The 21,533-nt window shown below is 38.5% G+C and overlaps 1 protein-coding gene across 1 annotated transcript in view; it reads right to left on the bottom strand.

Annotated features, from left to right (window-relative positions):
* Window positions 1-11,192: 11,192 nt before the first annotated feature.
* Window positions 11,193-21,533, bottom strand: part of UPP2 (uridine phosphorylase 2) — a 28,382-nt gene continuing 18,041 nt past the window's right edge. The window contains exon 7 of the mRNA XM_054562697.1: window positions 11,193-12,407. Within this exon, the coding sequence (XP_054418672.1) occupies window positions 12,256-12,407 (152 nt within the window). The 3' untranslated portion in view covers window positions 11,193-12,255. The remainder of the gene's footprint in view (window positions 12,408-21,533) is intronic.

Raw genomic sequence — 21,533 nt, 5'->3', positions numbered from 1 at the left:
TTTCTTATGTACTAAATAATATCTTTGAAAGTACCTTTACGTTAGTAAAGTGGTTTATACAGATCTGCATGTTTGGGATGGCAGAGGGATTTTTCTAATACCTAGTTTTCCTTCCTGTTGGAAATGTGTCTGGTATGCATTTTTTTCTATTTCTTTAATGTCAATTACTGTGTCATCATGTTTTAGAAATTCTCCCATAAACAGAAAATAGCTGGATTTTGTTTAATTTTTCAATCTGATAGTCTCTGTCTTTTAACTGAGTTAAGTTGATTTACACTTACTATGAGTACATTGGTATTTATTTCTGATACCTTATATTCTATTGCCTGTTTACCACATTATTTCTAATCTTTCTCTTTTTTTCCTCCTTCCTCTTTCTACTACATTAATCAAATTTTCCTTTATCTTACTTTTCCCCTCTAATTATTTGGACATTCAACATTAAATTGCAATTCTTTCTCTGGTAGCCCTTACCATTTTAATAATAGCTCAATAAAACCAGGGTGGGGGAGGTCATTTATATAAAGAAAATTTTAATACACAAATAACTTAAAGTCTAACATCATTGCAAACCTCCACTCTCCTCCCCAATGATGGTGGGCCCTTCAACTGACCACACTTCAGTTTATTTTCATGTTAATTAGTATTGATTTTCTAATCCCTCCAAATTGATTTTTTAGCAATGTTTACCAATTTTTTGCTCATCATTCCATCTTGAATCCTACACATCTTTCTGAGTTCAATTTATTTTCCCTGAAATACATTCTTTAGTTGTTCTTTTAGCAAGAATGTAAGTGTAGAGAACTCTCTTCACCTTTGTTTTAAAAACTTTCTATGTTGTCTTCATCCCAAATGATATTCTACCTGGATATAAAATTCTAGGTTGACAAAAAATATAAATTAGAAAAAAAATTCTAGGTTGACAATATTTTTCCTCAGGAGTCTGAAGATACCATCTTTTAGATAATCTAGAATCTTCTAGATTCTATGGCCGCTATTGAGATGTGTGCTATTGGTCTATTCATTTGTAGGGACTCTCTGTCTCTCCTTTTACTCTTGTTTTTAATATTTTCTTTTAGTTTTCTTAGATAACTACACTGCAATATTTCCCTGTGTGATTTACTTTTATGCTATGCTTCTTAAATATTCATATCTTAGACCAATTCTGGAGATTTCTTAGTTACCACATTTTAAAATATTGCCTCTTTATTGTTTTCTTATTCTCTCCTTCTGGAATTTCTTTTAGAGACTCAAAATATGTTGAGTCTTTTCACTTTATTTTTTGTTTCTTACCTTGCTTTTATATTTTCTACTTCTTTTTCTTTTGGTGCTTTTTTTTTCAGTTCTATTTTATACTTTGCTAATTCTTTCTTCAGCAATGCTTCATCTAGTATTGAACTCATTGACCAAGTATTTTTGACAATTACAAATTTTTTCATTTTTATAATTTTCAAGTTTTGAATTTCTTCAAATTTGAAATTTTGTATTAAAGTTAAATTTGGTCCTTGGTTCAGTGTAGCAGTTAAGAACCCTGTATTTTGGTGTTATAGACTGAAAGTCCTTATGTTGAGACCCTAACTTCCAATGTGACGATATTAGGAGATGGGGCTTCTAGAAGGAGATTAGATCATAAAAGTAGAGCCTAAATATAATGGGATTAGTGCCCTTGTGAAAGAGGCTCCAGAGAGAAAGCAGCCTTGCTCCTTCAGACACGTGAGGCTGCAGTGAGAAGACGGCTGTCTGTGAATCAGGAAATGGGCCCGTACCAGGTCAGCACCTTGATCTTTGTTTCCCCAGCCTCTAGACCTGTGAGAAACACATGTCTGTTGTTTAGGCCACCCAGCCCATGGTATCTTTGCTACAGCAGCTTGGAGGGACTAAGATACTTGATAAAGAATGTCTTCGTGCAAATTTCAGCCCTGTCACTTATTAGATCTGTGACCTGTATCAAGTTAGTTAACCTTTTTGGGCCTCCATTTTCTCATCTATAAAATGGAAAAATATTAATACCTCATAATACAATAATAATAGGATTGTTTTATGGATTAAATGGGTTACTAGTCACAGAACATTTAGAAAAATACCTAGCAAGTGTTCAGTGCTGTACTATTATTATCATGAACATTATTCAACGTAGCCCTGTCTTTTTGCATTTCTCATTCTTGTGCTTTAATTGCTTCTGTTATAGTTTTACTCATTGTAAAGGTATTTTTTTTGGTAATCACTTTTTACGTCCCATTCTAGTAACTCAATTTTTTTAAAAAATTTAATTCTCTTGCACCTTGTGTCCACTGACAGTGCCTGACACACATGAAAAATGTTACTGGCTTCTTCTATGACTTCTTATCATACGCTCAGCTTCAGTGAGGCTGAGTATTTTGTGGGAACCCCCTGCCCATGAGGTGTGTCCATGTCTCCCAAGCGATCTTGCCTTTACTTATTCCAGCAGTGCCAGGGGCATCTCTGTTCCATAACCAAATTTTCTGTTTATATCTTGAAAGGGGGTTTTCTGTAACATAATAAAAATGCTTAACTATAATCCTAAATAAGGATCAATCATGGAGTTTGGATTTCTCAGAGAATTATATGTTTTTCCCCTACTGTTTGCCTAGACAAACACAGATGAGATTCGCTGGTGGTATCTTTAAATGATATTTTAAACAAATAAAACTTTGCTTCACAATTAATGGTATATAAGAAACCCCCTCCTTTTTTAATAGCCATAAGGACCTCTTCTCCAGTTACAAAGAGGAATCATGAAGGCCATGTGAGCAGATTTTTTTCTCTTTTGGTCTTAGTCCCAACACTTCACATCACCCAAATTGAGGCTTCGTGTCTACGTAAGCTTTGAACCCAAGCCTTCAGGTTATCAGGTAGGTACTCAGGTTGCTACTCTGGCCCTCAGTGTTGTCTTTCTTCCTAGCATGTTTTTTATTCTCTTCGAGAAATATTTCATGGAGCTTTGGTAGATGCTTCCAGCGATTTGGGGTATGTTAGCGCTCCATCTTGCACAGCTCTTGGTAGACTTGGTCCTTCTTGTTATTTCACGACTATCTATCTTTCTTACTAGTCTCCCTTTCCTCTCACTATTTACTTTCGTTTCTTTCTTATTATCTTCCTCTACTTCATACCAATTTTGATCCTGAAAAGTAAAACACATCAACCTGAAAAGAGAAATAGCTTTATTAGTTGGTCTTCTACTGTCATTGAGACACCCAAGCATATCTGCTGAGGGCAGTGCATATTGAGCTGATGCAAGAAAATTTCATTTTAAGATCACAGACTTGGATCCTGGAAAAATATTCCCTGGTGTCACTCTTCTCTTTTCTCTAGCGAATATTTTAGATTTAATCATCTTTTTTTATAACTTTGATATGTTAGTCATATTTTCTCACTGCATTCCTGCCTCTGATGAACTGTGCTTTGAAAAATAACCTTGCTTGGCACCATTGTCTTGAGGAAGAGTGCCCAGACCGGCTGACACAAAGACTCAGGCCTCCTTGGCAGATACATTCCTACATTGAAGAGGAGAACACTAGGCAAAACTGTCTCTCTGCTGGCAGCCATTGCCATACCCAGCCCCTTTGCTCTGATCCCTCACTCACCAGTCACCTTTTTTAGGCCATTTCACTTCTTCTGTGGAACCAAGAAGTCCCCGGAGAAATGCCAGCCAGCAGGCATGATTCTGTCAGGCCACATTGTGTAAACTTTCTCTCTGAAAGTTAATAAATTAAAATTGGCTATTATAAAAACCACTATACAGACCTTATTGAGACTTTACTCTTTTTTTATTGTGGTAAAATATACATACAGCAGTTTTACCATTTTTTAAAATTGATTTTTGAGAGAGAGAGAGAGAGAGAGAATTGTTGTTCCATTTATTGATGTGTTCATTGGTTGCTTCTTGTATGTGCCCTGACCAGGAATTGAACCTGCAACCTTGGAGTATCAGGATGACACTCTATACAACTGAGCTATCTGGCCAGGGCATTAGTTTTTACCATTTTAACATTTTTTTAGATTACAGTTTAATGACATTAGATACCCTCACATTATTGTATAACCATCATCACTATCCATCTCCAGGACTTTTTTTTTTATCATTCCAGTTGAAACTCCATACCCATTAAACACTAACTCTACCTTCTTCCTTCCCTCAGCCCCTGGTAACCTCTATTCTGCTTTCTTTCTCGGTGAATTTGACTTTTCTAGGTTCCTCAGATAAATGGAATCCTATAGCATTTGTCCTTTTGTGACTGGCTTATTTCATTTAGCATAATGTCCTCGAGGATCATCCATGTTGTAGCGTGTGTCAAAATTTCATTAAGCTTTTTACTTTTTAATGTATTGAATTTTATACCCTTTTGGGGAAGCCGACTTTTCATTAGTCACAAAAGCCATAAAGCATTTTATCTGCACCGATACTGAGATCAACGCTGACATCTCTCACTCATCAGCCCTTTAAATGCCATTCTCTCCCACAGCTACTGCTTTGGCTCTGTCATGTTTGAACTTTCCTTAGCCTTTTAACAAAGGAAAGACTTTGGAAACACATCATCTTCACATGAAAAGGGAATTTTTATTCTGAAGTATGTAAGCTGCTTAACTTATTAGGTAAAAATTTGAAGGCACTGACCTTCACACGTAGGAGAGCTGACAGGCCTAACAATAAAACGATGTCTTCGGTGGCCTCAGCTTATCTTCAACCATCTCTGCCCCTCACTCCCATCCTTAACCTGCAACATCGTGAAAGGTCAAGTCTTGGTCATTCACACCCAGAAACAGTTTCTTGTTACTGGTACTTATCTCAACTTTATTCCTCCTCCTCCCACTTCCAATGAACTTCTAATCATTCCTGCTCTATGCTTTCCAATCCTTTGTGGACGAATGAGGTCGAATCTCCCTAACCTGACTTTTTGGGCTCCAAATAATGGAACCCCAAATTACCTTTCCAGGTCTAGCCAAACAATTCTTTATTTCAAACAGAATTCTTATTACATGTTTTTCCTTTGATAACAACACCCACCCCAGAGTATTTTAAAACTATGGCCCTTAAATAAAGATCACCTCAAATATCTACCTTGTCCAAGAAATCTTTTCAAACCCTTTCACCTTCATAAGATCATTCCCTCTATTGAATCCCCAAAACACTTTTATTTCTACCTCTCTTTTGGAGCCTATTAGATTACTTTTTTATTTAGAGTTAGCCACATATTTGTTGTCGTGCCCCAAACTTAGTAGGCTGTAAATTGCTTAAAGGAAGTGACTGTGTCTTACTCTCTCACAACACCTATCATTGTGACTTGCATAAAATTCTTAATAAATACATTTGTTCTCTAATTTGCTTGTTTACTTAGAGTGGGCCCATGGCATTGCATCCTTAAATTAATCCCGGAAACAGCTCTACACCAGGTGATACCTCAGGAGTCTGCGTGGAAGGAAGGGGACCCTGAAGTGTAGGAAACAAGTCTGAGTAGTGGGCTTCTGTTCGCTGCTGATTATTTGCCCAGAGTAAGGGGGGATTTGGTAACACTTTGTTTGCTTCATCATTTTGTTCTGTGTTTTTTTGTTTTGTTTTGTTTTTGGTTTGTTTTTGGTTGTGGTATCTAAAGGAATTATAAAGGCAAAAGACCTTAAACTCAAATAAAAAATGAAGTGCTATGGAAATGAAAAGAAGAATCCATATTTTTAAAGGTCTGTTTTTCCTCTTCTAACAAGGGATGGAACAACATCAGATTATCATGATGGTTTTGCTAATACTGGAATGCCCAGTGCTTCACAATGTTGATGACTAAGGTACTGTAGAGAATAACAGATTTTCAAAGCAATTGAGAAAAAATGGACATATTCCTAAATTACTACCTTTTGTTGGGATGATTTTTACTAATTCTCTACAAAATATATGATATTGTTTTCTAGGTTTTTTGCCTGATGATTTTTTAAAAAATATGCTATACTTATAAAAATATTTAAATCATGTTTAAGGTTTCATAGGGAAAGAAGTGGTTTAATGGTGGGTTTTATTCTTAAGTGAAAATTGCTATGCTCAATTTTAGTAAAATAAGTGTTAAATTGATTTTATATTGAGTGCCACCTATTTAAAGGAGTAAAAAAAGCAACTCAGAATGGAAAACTGTTGAGTAAATAAATGATGAGGCAGGTTGCAAATTATACATATTTTCAGTTATATGTCTTAGGAGACATTGGGTTATGGAGCCACTGGATATTACTTTAAGATTCTTAGAAAATAGAGCAAGTCCTGGAGGATGTAAGAGAAGCCTTGGTTTGTTTATTTTTTAAAAAGGGAAAAAGCGAACGCTAATAACTAAAGATTAGTTTACTTATCTCTAATCCTGAAATGAAGATTGTAAATCAAATCCTCAAAAAATCTACTTGTGCTGTAGACATCTAGAGGCACACAGGATCCTTAAGAAGAATGGCGTGTCAGACTATTTTAATTTTATTCCATGACAGGATGATGGGACATGTAGCTTGGAGGCAAGCAATAGAGGCCATTTATCTGTCTTTTACTCAAGCTTTCAATTCTATCATACATGTGATGCCCAGCAGCCAGCTAGGAAAATATGTCAAAAACCATGTTTCTCAAGCTGCAAGCCCTGGAGAGTTCCATGAGAATTTTTAAATGCATGAATACATTCTTGTATGAAGGACTGTCTTAAAAAGTATTCTACCAGTTAAAAAGAAAACTACTACATTTTGCAGTAAAAAAATTTGTATTGGAAAGATCTTCATATAGAATAACTTCAGTTTCTTAAGTCAGTGTTTTTCAAAATGGTTTTGGGTTCCCCAATGTATTCTCGTTCCCAGCAGGAACCAGATGGCACAGCTGAACTGGGGAACAGAGAGAACTTGCTGATGAACTATTACACAGATGTGAGCAGGTTTAGTGAATAACAAAAGATGGTGCAGCTGGGAACAGCTGCTACCAGACCTCATCTAAGAGGGTTGGAGGGTGAACAATTATAAGAATCCACAGAAGACAGGAGTGTGGCAGGGGCCACCCACAGTAGCTGTGGCCTTTGGTAGGGGACACAGGTGTCCTGCCATGACCCAGGGCTGAAGAGGTATGTGAACTCATGAAAGTATATGCAAATTCAGAAGTATATATAAGAATGTGCCTTTTCCTGTGGATTGGGTCCATAGATTTTATCAACCTTCTGCAAAATGAGTCCCAAATGTCAAGAGTTATACTTTTTAAAAGAAAGGAAGAAAATTCAAACTGACATTGATATGTTGTTGAAATTGATAGTTTATAGCCCTTATTAAGCACCTACAGGGTACAAAGTACTAAATAACATTCTATAACTAGGTTAAAATAAGCCGGGGAAAGTTATTTAGTCTATTCTGGACCAAAAAGCAATCATTAAGCTTCAACCGTGTTGGTATTTGGGAGTGAAACATGGCATGGAAGGGCTGGTCGTGGCTGTTAATGAGCTCCCATAGCTGTATTGAACAAGACACACACATCGCTCTGAATGGTTGGTCAACTAATCATATGCAGATAAAATTAACCTGACAGGCAGTCAGCTATGTAGTTGTTATTTATTTATTTTTCTGTGGTTTTGTTTTTGCTTATCTTGGTGTATATGTATACTTTTATATACTATATATACTTGCATAGCACCTGGCACATAGTAAGAGTGAATGAATTATATGTATGTGTCTTAGTCAATCAGATCAGGTGGCTTAAAAAGCAGAAATTTATTTTCTCACAGTTCTGGAGGCTAGAAATCCCAGATCAAGTTTTCAATGATGTAGTGCTTGCCGAGAGTTCTCAGATGGCCACTTTCTCACTGTGTCCTCACAAGGACTTTCCTTGGTGCCTGTGTAAAGAGAGAGAAAGAGAGCAAGTTCTCTGGTTCTCTGGTATCCTTTCTTATAAGGACACTAACGCTATCAGAACAGAGCTCCGCCCTATGGCCTCATTTAACCTTAATTAATTCCTTATAGGCCCCATCTCAATTATGTGTCTGAGGGATACACAATGCAGTCCATTACAATATACAAATGAATTATGTCTACTTACGTAATTTTATATATACATATAAATGAATGATATACATATATCATTCACTTTTATGATGTGCCAAACGCTAAGTTGCTGGTGCTGTAAAATGATTTTCATTTTGTGGCCAGAACATTTAAGATCTACTCTAAACAAATTCCAAGTGTACAATGCTTCACTACTAATTATAGTCACCATGCTGTACATTAGATCTGCAGAACTTATTCATCTTATAACTAAAAGTTTGTACCCCTTGGCCTCTTTGACCAAGTTGACCAACATCTCTCCACTCCCCCCAACTCCCCCCAGTCCCTGGCAACCATTGTTCTCCTATTTTTTTCTATGATTTGATTTGATTTTTTAGATTCTGTATGTAAATAATATCGTATCGCATTTTTCTTTCTCTGACTGGTTTATTTCACATAACATATTGCCCTCCAATTTCACTTATGTTGTTACAAATGCCAAATTTTCTTTATTTATAGCTGAATAATATGCTATTATATATACACTATATATAATATTTTTATACATTTTTTTCATCAACAGACAATTAGGTGGTTTCCATATCTTGGCTATTGGGAAAAGGTAACCATGAGAGGTGATGGATGTGTCCATTAACCTGCTTGTGGTAATCATTTCACAATGCATATATATATATATATATATACACACACACACATATATATATCAAATCATCAATTTTATTTTCAGTTATACTTCAATTATACATATAAGTGTGTATAATATATATTATACAATTATATATATAGTTATGCAATTATACATATATAAGTAAATATATATATATTTATGTTCCTCATGTCCAGGAGTAAGACTCAAGTGAAAGGGCTTGCTCCTTACCTATTTCAATGGAGACACTGCCTGTGGTCTTAGAAGTTCAGCTGGGGGAGTGTCTGACAGATTCATGGATTATCCAAACTTCTAAATCAGCGGCTGTCAATGCAGGTTGCGAATCCGCAGGGAAAATGTTTATGCAGGGCTTCCCAGGCCCACTGCCAGTGATTCTCATTTATCGTTGTTCAGAGGTGGGGCCCCAACAAGCTTATTTCAAGTTTTCCTTGATGACGCCTTCGTGCACTGGTGTGGAGAGCCACGGGGCAGTGTCCTGGAGGGGGCACAGTGACAGCTCGGCCCTCTCCCACCCCTGCCCACGCTCATCGCTACACCACTGTGTTCTCACTCAGAATCAAGACTAATTGTTCTTCTCCTGACCATTAATTCACATTTTATCTTAAAGACAGTAATTTTTTTTCTATTTATAAGGCAACTGCTAGCCAGCCCAGAGCCAAGTCAGTGCATAGACTACATGAGACGCTTCTGGGGAGTAGCTTCAGGCTTTGTGCCAAAGGTGCCCCTTCCCATTTGCTTTTCCTTCTTCTTTCCCACTTACTCTAATTTATACTTTGTGCTTTTATTTATCCTGGTAAACTGTTTCCAGTTTTGGGGGGAAGAAGGAAGAACATGTGTTTACATGAATAAATGAACAAAAAAACCCCACACAAACAATGCACCAAACAGAGTTTTTGCAAGCATATCTGTTTCCTGAAGGGTGTTCAAGGAGAAGACTGGACAGCGGAGAGGGCGGGGTTAGTGGTGAGGAGCGATGGCGCTGCCCAGACTAAGGGCAGGCACAGTCAGTGAATGCAGGGGACAAACTCCACGGCAGTCTTGAGGCAGAGAGGAGACTTGCACCTCCCACATGAAGACAAGCTGGGCAGTTATAACCTAAGTTCATGAAAAAGGACAAATATTCCCAATACAACATATGAATAAGAACAAATTGCTGTCTTCCTAGTGCAACCCTAGTTCTAAAGGAACAAGAAGGGAAGGTTTGAGGGGCTAAGGAGAAAATAAACTTGGAGACTTTCATGAAGGAGGTGAATTTGGGGCTTGGTTTTGACAGAGAAAAAGCCATATGCTACTGCGAAAACAAGTTCTACACGGCAGCACAGCTCTACGCTGATGGTGCAGAGGACTTCCTCGCAACAACGTGAGATGGGGTAGAAGGGACAAGCAGCAAAAGCTGTGCTGACAAGGATCTGGATAAGGAAAGAATGAGCCTTGTGAAGACTGGGGACATTTCAGTTAGAGTTTATAAGGGAAATACCAGGAAGAGTATTTATTCTTCATTTAACGAATATTTATGAAGCATCTTTTATGGGACAGGCCCTAGTCTAGATGCGTGGGGTACAGCAATAAATAAAACAAGTACAGCCTTTGCCCTCACGAACTTTATAGTCTAGGCACTCCACATTAATTACACGATCCAAACCACAAGCTGCGATGGATACTTTAAAGAGGCAGCAGAGGGCGCTGGGGGAGGCCATGAGCGAGGCTAGGAGAAATCTCGTTTGAGGACCAAGAAGTCTTTCCATCGGTGGTCAAATACAGAAGCATTTAGAAGAATCAATTAATAGAGCTTGGCAATTGATTGGAGTGGGAAACAAGGAGACTGACATCAGACATCCGGGGTTTCTGACTTGTGCAGCTGATGCCATTTACAGAAACAGGAAATACTAGTGGGAAAAACCCACATACACGAACGCATGCAGATGCACCCACAGGGCACACGCACTGGCAGTCAGGAGCGGAGAGGACAATTAACTGTAACTATTCCATTCTTCTGTCTCTTCCATAGCCTCCTCGTCTCTCAATAAAACAGAAAATAAATATGATTTTCCAGGAGTAGACAAGAAAGAAGTTCAAACGTATGGGGTTTGAAGCTTGCATGGGAGGGGGTTTGGGGAGTAAAGGAGGACAACATTCGGTGATGGAAGAGGGTTCACTCTGGGTGGTGGTACACTTGGAACCTATATGGTCCTATTGACCAATGTCACCCAATACATTTAAAATCAGTAAGTAAGTAAATAAATAAATGATATATTTGCACAAATGCAAAAAAGAAAAGAAAGGACGCTTATGGAGAGCATTCTGAAGTTATTTCTACTTGGTCTAGTAAAGTATGAAGCAAAGTGAATACTCCACTACTGATGACAATATTATTCTACTTTACTTTTAGCTTTGATCTTTGGCCACTTATTGGGGTGCCTTAAAATTGCACTGCAAGAATACCTATTACCAAAATAAGTTCCCAATCTGATGCACCTCTCAGGGGATTGTTCCTTGTCATTGATTAAAGATACAAATAACCTCTGTCATGGTTGAAATCAACTTTATTTTAGTTACAGCCATATAAATATATGTACACAATGTGACACACTATACAAAATTGTCATCCCTCCTCCACCCATCCTCCATCTACGCCTCCTGACCTCTTCATGTGTCAGCTTTAGGAGAACCCCTGGGCGGCACCGCTCAGCGAGCAGGGTGCACCTGTAAGTGACGCTGTGCCTCCCAGACAGTCTCCTTGAATAGGAGTATAGGCAGCATGTGAGCAGGACCCACTTCAAAGTCACAAAAAAGGATGACTTTAACATTTTGAACTCAAGTCTAAATCCAGTTGTTATTAATTCCTCAGCTTGTTAGCTAAATATTGAAATAAAATAAAAAATACAGCCTCCTCAAAATACATTTCCTTAAAAGAAAAAACTTGATTTAATTATTTGAGATTTCTGAAGAAAAATGAAAATCTTTGCACTACTGAGAGTTTTCACTTGAACATAAACGTGTAATTATATTTCACGATAAAATCACAAACAAAGGCAAACATGCCTCTAATCCTACTCAGTGGTACGCTGAAATTATGCAGGGGGAAAAAAGAAATGCAGTCATATTTCCCATAAACCTACATTACACTGACTCTTTTTTCTGTAAATATTTTGAATGTGCATGATCAATTCCTGTCACTTGTCCAACACCTAGAAGTGCCTGACAACATTCTAACATGAATTTCTGGATTGGTTTCAGAAACAGTGACTGGTAACCATTTCTACAAATGGCTGATCTATTTTGATGTAAGTTTAATTAATGCTGCATATGAAACCCCAAATGTCACAATCCAGGAGTCTTAAATGTTTAATTATTAGACTGACTTCTTAGATAAAATTTGAATTTGATTTAATGTATGTATGAAATTCTTTTAAGATAAATTCATTTTTTTTCTTAGGAGAAAGGAGTTTTATAAAACCACTCTATTATGATTTTAGCATGTGGATGAAAACTATACGAAAATGTCACAAATAATGTATAACATCAACATTGCAACTAGAACTATTAGCTTGCCGGGAGGACTTGGGCTGGCCCAGTTACGACGTCTGGTCATGAAGTCCAAGCCGCTGTTTGATGAAGTTGGCGATTAGGAGCTGAGGCCGTTGCTGGTACTCCACCAGAACTTCGTGCGGCAAGTTGATCTGGTCACATTTTAGTCTGTCCAGAAGTGTCACACAGACCACAGCAGCTAGAAGAGCAACCCACACCATTACTGAGCAAATGGGTTTGTCTTTTGTGTAGGAACATTAGCCAAACATCTTAATGTCCCTAGTGCGCCTTGTGTTATTTTCCATCATGTAGATGCAACCTAGGCAATCCTCTAGCCTTGAATATATGTAACTCATATTTCTATGGACTCTTACCAAAGACTCGATCTAATTAAATTAATGGAAATAATTTTAAGCATTCTCCTTTCTCCTTTCCCCTACAATTGGCTAGATTAAGGGAAAGCGTTATGTTAGGTCAAGAACAAGGAGGGATCCTTGCCGTTCAGGACACTCAAACCTCCAGCTTCCCGTCCTATTTCCAGTTAGATAAGGCTTTTCTTACTTGAGGATACAACTGGAGGGATAGCCATTGTTCCTGAGATGACATTTTACTCCTTGGTGCAATGTTTGAGTCTGCCTGCAGCATCCATTACTGAAGAGTTAAGTAAATATAAAAGATATGAACGCTGACCTCAGGAAATATCATTAAAGGTGAGCATTAACCCTCATTACATTTGAGAAGAAAAATACTAAATGAAATGCTTAAGTATAAGAAACAACTCCATGAAGAAGCAAATTTATTAGCATTTAGTTTCTAAAGAATGGGAATAAAATCCTGAAAGACTTAAAAGTAAGGGAAAAGAACAAACATCTTTTTCTAAAAACATACAAACAAACTGAAACTTTCATTTTTGAAAAGTCACCATGATTGGCAGTTTCTTTGGTTTGTTTCATCAAGAAGAACCAGAGAAAAAAACTGGGTCTCCTACAAATTTTTTTCTGTCAGTTTTACATGAAATCTTTCATTTCAAGGAATATGGTTATACACATGGAAATCAGTGTCGACCAATAGGAACTGATGGTGTAATAATCTCTATCTTCATCTGTAGCATTCAAAAAAGGATTTCAGTGTGGATAGGGGTAGATGCGGTTACATTAACAGGCTTTGAGGGCATGGAGATAAAGTTGGGCTGGAGTGTAATATTCATTTGTTTGACCTCTCCCCTATCTCAGACTTCTTTATAAGATCCGGATTTGGGAAGGAGAAATGGATTGTATTTATAATAGATGCTATCTTTTCTGTTTGGTTTACTTCTTACTATCTGCCAGGTATTTATAATATCATTTAGTCCTTACAGCTGTACCATAAGCTAGCTATTATTTTTATCCCCTTTGACAGATAATGAAATGAGGACTTAGGGAGGTCAAACAAATGGCCCAGTATGCACAGCCAGTAAATAGCCAACCAATCCCCAGCTTCCTAAACTGCTAAGAGTTCTCTACTTTCCGTCCACCTGTCACCTGAGCTGGCACATGGTGAACCATTAGGCGGACCTGCTCTGACTTATCGGTCAAACTGACCCTCCTGTTCAGTGAAGTGAAAAGGAATGAAAATATTCAACGTGAGCTGAGTTAACTATTTCATCACCTAGGATCCTATTTATTCAAAACTCACTTGGTTGTCAAACAACTTGGCTGAATAGGTAAACAAGCAAACGAAGCGCTAGAAACATCCCCAGCTTTTCAAGTTAAGGATCAGCAAGTCTGTGAAGACTGGCATGGGCAGTTGGTAGCAGGGAACTGTGGAAAGCTGTTTCCTAATCCTTCCCTTGGAAGAAGAATTAAAGGAAACCCGCGCTCTGTACTTTTTGCAGAGTGGGAGCTAACTTGGCTAACATCTTGTGTGGAGATTTCAAGGGTAATACCAGAGATGGAAAAGAACAGGTCATAGCAATCTCAGTGGTGTTTTTTTGACCCTAGAGGCCCCATGGACAAGCAGCATATAATAATCTTGTCACTGACAATTACTATTTCCATGAGCAATTAAAAGGAACTAATTGCCCAAAACAATTTGTCAAAATTAAGTCTGACAGTTTTGCTACCATAATCCTCAGATTGGGCAGGGAAGGTGGCTCCTGTGGAGGGACATTTAGTGACCTGGCTGTCACCAAGGAGGTTGTCGGCAGATGACATCAGGCAGCAACGTGCTGGGCACACACCAGTATGAATGTGGGGCTCAAGGCCTCAGCGTACCAGGAACTCTCTGTGAGTCTCAGGTTTTTGGAATCATTTATGGTCCCCCTGAGAATCTGATGAAAGTTGTCATTGGAATCTCTTTTCACAAAATACACATACACATATGCATGTACACGCAAAATATGTGTGTTTAATTTCAGGGGTTCAGGGCCCCTGAGCCCACCCATGAATCCTTAGGAATCCACGGATGCCTGCTTTAGCACACTCCGTTTTCTGATTTGGAATGGACTTCCAGGGAAGTTTTCCCATGAACTGTAGGCAAAGACAGCAAGGCCAGGCACAAATTCCCCTGTGGACAGCAGGACCCAGACAGGGCTGGGCCTCAGAAAATGGCAAAGCAGCGAAGGGGAGCTTGGGAATTCCCAGCCTGGCTCTTATGACAGCTCCTCTTCCACTTCTCCTGGCCCTTTTCATGGCCCCCTTCACCCCTCAAGGTTTGAGCTTATGAAGCAGACCCCATCTATACCCCCTGTATGCCTAGGGTATAGAGCATAGAAATCTCAACAGCTCAGAGCCTCTGAGCCGCCTCTGTCTCCTGAGACATCAATCTCAGGCCATTGGCTGCAAGTCAGTAACCATGTGGAGAAAATTTATATGCAAAGGGGCTGATCAAAACTAAGCAGCATAGAAATAATTTGTTCTTCCAGATTAGTGTCTTTCAAAATGTGTTCCCCTGGCTACCTCCAACAAAACTGGAACTTGATAATAACACAGAGTCCTAGGCTCTATCTCTGATATGCAGAATTAAGGGTGAGGGGAGCGAGAGGGCAGTGAATCTACTTTTTGTTGTGGCTGCGGTTGTTCTGAGCAAAGACTATGAACCTTGTATTCCCTTGGGAGGCTACTGGGAAGAAGCATCAGAGCATGATGCAAAGGGGCCCGGAGTCAGACAGGACTGAGTTCAAATCCCAGCTCAGCTACTTTTTAAATGTGAGAACCTCTCTGAGACACAGTTCTTTTTCTATTGTAAGGGTAAAGAGAACTGCAATTGGTTGCCTCACACCCTCGTGTAATAACATTTGAAAACCCTGACTTTTTTCCACTTTAGATTTAAGAAATGCTATAGCTTCACACGAAATATAATCTTTAATCCTTGTTGTAATATCTTTTTTACTTTATCAGTGATCACCATGCAGTTCCCAAAGCCCAATATCTTTCATTGCCGGGACCAGCAGAAGAAAATAAAATGGAATTAAAGTCAAGATTCTGCTCCCTTTCACTGAACTGTAATAAAGTAATATTACAAAGACTAAATATATCCCCCAAGTTACCAGTATCTGTCAAAAGAAATAACACTGAATTCTTCCTTTACCCTAAAGAAAAACCACTGTGAGTACTGCAAACACCAAAGACAAAGAGGATTTAAGCAGAACCTAATCTTAAATAAATATTAGGTTTCATATATTGCCAGGCAAGCAAGTGTGTGTCAAAAAGCAGCACTGTCTTTTAAAAATGGATACAAATTGAACATACTTATCACAAATTCACAGCGCAAAAGGATTACCACCTTTAATCAGAATGTCAGGGGTTCAATTAAAGTGGTGTTGCTCTAAGAGAGGGATAGGACATATTATAAAAGCATAGATGAGTGCATTTATGCAGCATTGTATGGTGGGTTTACAGTATTCTGAAGATTCAGCCTTTCTACATAGAATAATTTTGTGAATGCCACTATTTCTCTTCCCAAATCTTTGTTAAAGCTAGATTGGATTCCCACTATTCTTTTTCAGGATAATGAGCTCAGGATAACAAGAATGACTTAGGGGTGTCTGTGGCCCCATTTTGAACAGTTCGTCCACGTAGGAAATATCAAGAGATTCTGGGACTACAGATAAAGCAGAAATATTGTATGAACCTTACAGAAAAAAGAGAGGCTTCCATTTAATGCTTTGTTTCTTCCTACTTGGACAATTAAGAGGCACTACAACATCCTTTAGGCAACTCCAAGCTTCTAACGAAGCTGGGGAATGAAGAAACCAGTTGAATTTGCTATAGCCATTTCCCATGGTATATAAGGGTTGAGTAGTCATTCTTTGCATTTGTTTGTTCATTCATTTAGCAAATACGAGTATGTACTGAATGCCCATAAAGCAGATGTTATTCTAAGCGCTGGGGATATAGCAAGAAAATGACAAACAACATCCCTGTTCTCATGGTGCTCATATTATAATGGAGAGAGATATTAAATACATACTCGTACCTTCAAGCATTAATATATGTAAAGTAATATGTAAGTTAATATATAAGGAAACTAAAAATATAGTTTATATGCAGAGAAATGGAGTAGAATGAGTGAGTGAGTGAATAGAATGAATGTGAATAGGTTTAGTTCAGGTAGGCGTTCAAGGCTTCTCTGACAAAGTAAGATTTATGGTGAGATGCTTTATTAGTCACACAGATAAGAAATGGTAATCCACATGGATCCAAGGCCTCCTTGTCTCAGGTGGACACAGAAAGGTCTATTTCTGCATTGATCCAAACTCAGTGAGTGACTCCTCTGAGTTAGGAAAATGGGTCTCTAGAAGACCTTTGTTTAAATAAACCATTAGCCATCATCACCCTAGTTTGAAATCAGATTGGATTCAGTCATCTGGTAGTGTTAAAGGGACAGGAAGGCCATTAGAGAAGGCTGCCTGGAGAGACAGGGTCTGTTGGACCATAACTCACAGTGGGAGCAGGATGGAGGGGGATGGGGAGCAAGCCCAGGAGGCCACTGTGTTGCTTCCCTATGTCCTCCCTAACTTCCTCTGCATTAAAACAGCTGCTTGTGAAGGTTCTCTCAGCCCTTCCCCTAAGCAAGCTTTTCTAGCTCACACAGAGATTTTCCAAACTTCACTACTATGGGGGACAGATGTTATGAAGTGAAAAAAGATGGGACCATGGTAGGACCATATGCATGGATGGGGCTTTTTTCTGTGTTCTCGGTGGCCGACCTTCCAAGGGGCAGTGTACCAGGAATTCAGCGTTCAAAACAGTGGAGTCTTCACCGCAGAGAAATTCAGACAGAAATACTCTAAAGGACTACAGAACTAGAAAGGTACAGATGCAACCTTTAGTGAGAATGTTGGCAGCCCAGAGTGTCTGCTCAGTGACAGGGCTGCGGCAGTGGCCAGCAAGTGCACTATTGGCAGGTCGAAATCAGCTACCAAGAGCAGCAGGAAAAGAAAAATACAGCAGGTAGCCAGGACAGAGCAAGCTAGACAGGAAGGAATCCTGGAGGACGCCTGTAGGTGGCAGAGAAAGCAAGGTCATAAGGATTTGCATCAAGGACAGAAAAGTCCTTACAACAGAGTCATTTCTCTGAAGTTTTGGCAGAGAGAAAAGTTTAAGTTTAAAGTTAAAGTTTGGCAGAGTTTAAAGAGAGAAAGACTTGGGTCCAGGGTTCACAAGCCCAGAACTCTCTCTGGCTGCCAATCAGAGCCTCTTAAGAAGGAACTCATGGTCATCACCAAACTTACTCGTACATCAGGATAGCGTGTTTGTACTGGGCATTTTGAGTTTAAACTGGTTACTAAATTCTGCTCTATTTGCATATTAGGCTGGGACTCAAACGGCCACTTGATGTTTCTATAATAAGGAAATGTGAAGAGTGTTTCCTGTAACAGAAATGTCTGAATCCAGGTGTTCCTGCGGGCTGTGTGCTGATTGGACTGCTCTTAGGCAAGATCAAGGGGCTCTCAGCGGGTGTTCCCACTCTCGCTAAATGTGGAGAGAAAATCAGATGGTATTGTTTCTCTGAAAGGGGGTGTTAGTGATGACCTTCTAAAGAAGACAAAGATGCATTTGCATCCTTCACCCGTGTAGTACAAAGATTTGCTTGTACATGCACCCTGAGAGATGGAAGTAGTTAAGGATAGTGGTTCTACAATTAATCTCTTCTGAACTGTAACTTCTTTCTAAAATGTATTTGTAAAAAAGTTACCACATACATTTTGTTGATAGTTTTGTATATTCAAATAGATTGAAATTAAAATTCCACTTGTGATCAAATGAAGCATTAACATGCTATAATTCTTTACTGCTTCTTTGAAGGTTTCTTTTCTGGGGACCAGGACATGAGACTCTCCAGATGTTCTGCCAATGGTGCTGGCCATTCCCATTTAGTCTCCTTTGCTGGATCTTCCTCACCTCCCTTAACTTTTAACTTGTAACCAAGGACCTTTCTTCATCTGTTTCTATACTCACTTGTTTTGTCATCTCATGGGTTACGTGGCTTTAATTGTCAACTATACACTGTCCACTTACAATTTTACTTCTCCAGTCCAAAATTCTTGCTTAAACTCCAGAATCATAAGTCCACCTGCTTGCTTAGCTCCAAATTCTCACCTAATTTCCTCTCTCCTAGTTACAATTCCATCCTTCTAGTTGTTCGGGCCAAAAACCTACGTATCATTCTTAATGCCTTTCTTTCTCTCTCCCAATCACATTGTCGACAAATCTTACTAGATTTGCCTTCAAAACGTACCTAGAATGAGGCTGCTCACCATCTCCGCTGGGCTCACCCTGGTCCACCACCTCTCCCTAGACTGATGTATTTGCCCTCATATTGTTCTCTGTGCTTCTACCCTTGGCCCCAGTAGGTTCTTCCCAAATCAGCAAGCAATGTGGTCCTATTAAACTGCAAATCATATCCGGTCACTTATCTATTCAAAGCTCTCCAATGACTTCCCATTTTGCTCAGAGTGAAAGTCACACTTTTCACAGTGACCACATCACCTGCACCTCCCATGTCCTCCCGTCCGCCACTGCCATCGCTCCCCTGCAGCCACCTATGCTGATCTCCTGGTGCTGCCAACATACCCTGTATGCTCATGCCTGGTGGCTTTAGACTTGATGTTCCAGACTGCTCTTGCCCTGATGTCCACGTGGCATTTTCTAAACAACACTTTCTCCATGTATCCTTCCCTGACTGTGCTAGTTAATATCATGGTTTTCCTCCTTACCTTGGTCATCCCTGTTCCTTTCCATGCCTTATTTTAGTCACAGCTCTCTTCAGCATCCAACATATCACTATGTTACTCGACATTAGTCTTTGTTATTGTTTGTCTCCCTCTTTAGATTCCAGGAGGCCAGAGACTTTGTCGGCGGTGTCCACTGCTGTATCCCCAGTGCTTGGGCACTCAAGCCCCTTGTTAAGGCACAGAAGAAAGTCTTTCTTTGTTTAGGAATAAATCTTATGAACCAAAATCTGATTTAAAAACTAGCCACCTTATTATGCCATGCACTCAGTAGACACACTATCAAACGCATCTGAGTCAATAACATATTTTAGAGACTTTTTCTGGGAAAAAAAAGATCATGCTGTGTGAAATGTAAAACTGTAAATTCTGAAAAAAGTTGCTCCAGCATTTTTTTGGACATCATTATTAATATTGGGGGACTGCACCCCACTCAAAACCATTATTATAGATGGTGTTACTATGCTTTATATCTAAGGCTTTCATAGTCAACTTAATAAAGAATATTTTATTCACTTTGCAGCTTTACTCTCTTCCATAAGTGAAACTTAAAAAATTTAAATCTAGAAGGTGACTATGAAAATAATTTAAAACCAGAAAGAATAGTTATACCGCCCAGTGCTCATGAAAATTATGTTTTACTTCAAAAGTTTTGTTGGTGCCAGTCAAAGATTGGTGTTTCTATTGAACTAATTTCACCAAAAAATAAAAATACGGGCTGGACCCAAATCTGGTTTCTTATTACTATTCTCCACCAAAAGGAACAAGAGCTTCCTGGAGAAACAGTTGATTCCAGATTTGAGGCAAGGAAAGTGCAGCTTGTGCCTTAGAATTCTGTTGTGCCTGAAAGTGAGAAAGTTCTCAAGAGCTAATAGGTTTATTTTAAAAGGACAAAAAAGGGTACAACTGAGGGGGTTCTTCCTGGCCAAATTTGGGATAAGTTGAATATAAATAATAATAATAATAATAATAATAATGACAGAAACTGTTTGTAACACATTGATTTGAACAAAATCCACAGTACAAAAATGATTTTCCCCAACTGAAAAGAAAAAGAAAGATAAAAAGAGGCAGAAAGGTGTGTGAGGAGGAAAAGCTGTTCTTAAAAAAGAATGCCAGCTAATAAACATAGGAGGAATGATGGAATGAGAAAATCATTATTTTGGCAGCCTATGCTAAAATCATTGGGTAGAAGATGGTTGGGTTATAGCATAGTCACGCAGTGCCAAATTATATCTATCATCATAGAGATCATCTGCTACTTACAAAGAGAAAACTTGACCTTCTAAATGGAGGGAGACAGCAGTTACCACTTGAACCAGTGGGACATCCTCGCATTACATCTCCTTGATGCAGAGCAATGGAAAATTCACATGTCTTTGAACTGTTCTTGCTATGCAGCTCTATCTAATCAGATCATTAGACCTCACTCCCACTTTATAGAAAACATGCAGCATAGATGAGCAAGTGAACCCCATGATGAAACACACAGACAGATCTAGAACATGGGCTCTTCTCCAAGTTAATAACCTTGAATCTTCAAAAAAATCCACTGTATTGAGAAAAACAAGTAAGGGGAATATTCTAGATATAAAAATTACAGAGATGCAACAATTAAGTAATATAATGTAGAAAGTTAATTTGATATTGGATAAGAAAATAATCTATAAAAGACACTTTTAGGAAAATTTAAATATGGAATGGGTGATGTTATGCAACTTGTTTTACCTTTTTTAGCCTTTTTCAGTTTAATAATGGTTGTGTGGTCATTAGTAGAATATTTTTAGTCTTAGGAAATGATGCTGAGGAATAAGAGTTAGGTGATATAATGTTTATTATTCATTAATAGACAATTCAGGAAGAAAAGCAAATGGGGTGCTTTAATATACATACATATATATGTATACTGTATGTATTTTTAAAGGGCATGCACAAATGTGGAAAATATTAAAAATTGTTGAATCTTGGTAAAGGGCAAATAGGTATGTATTATCCTTGTATTTCAGTTTTTCTGTATTATTGAAATATTTCAAAATAAAAAGTCAGGGAAAGCAAAACTGCATGTAAGTTAACTTTTAAAAACATACTACTACTCCACTGATGTTTTGTCCT

This window comes from Pteronotus mesoamericanus, unplaced genomic scaffold, assembly GCF_021234165.1.
Source record: "Pteronotus mesoamericanus isolate MK-2021 breed Mesoamerican mustached bat unplaced genomic scaffold, CSHL_Meso_final scaffold_651, whole genome shotgun sequence".
NCBI classification, from domain to species: Eukaryota; Metazoa; Chordata; class Mammalia; order Chiroptera; family Mormoopidae; genus Pteronotus; species Pteronotus mesoamericanus.
Note: the sequence above shows the minus strand (reverse complement) of the source record. Positions and strands in the feature narration are given on the sequence as shown.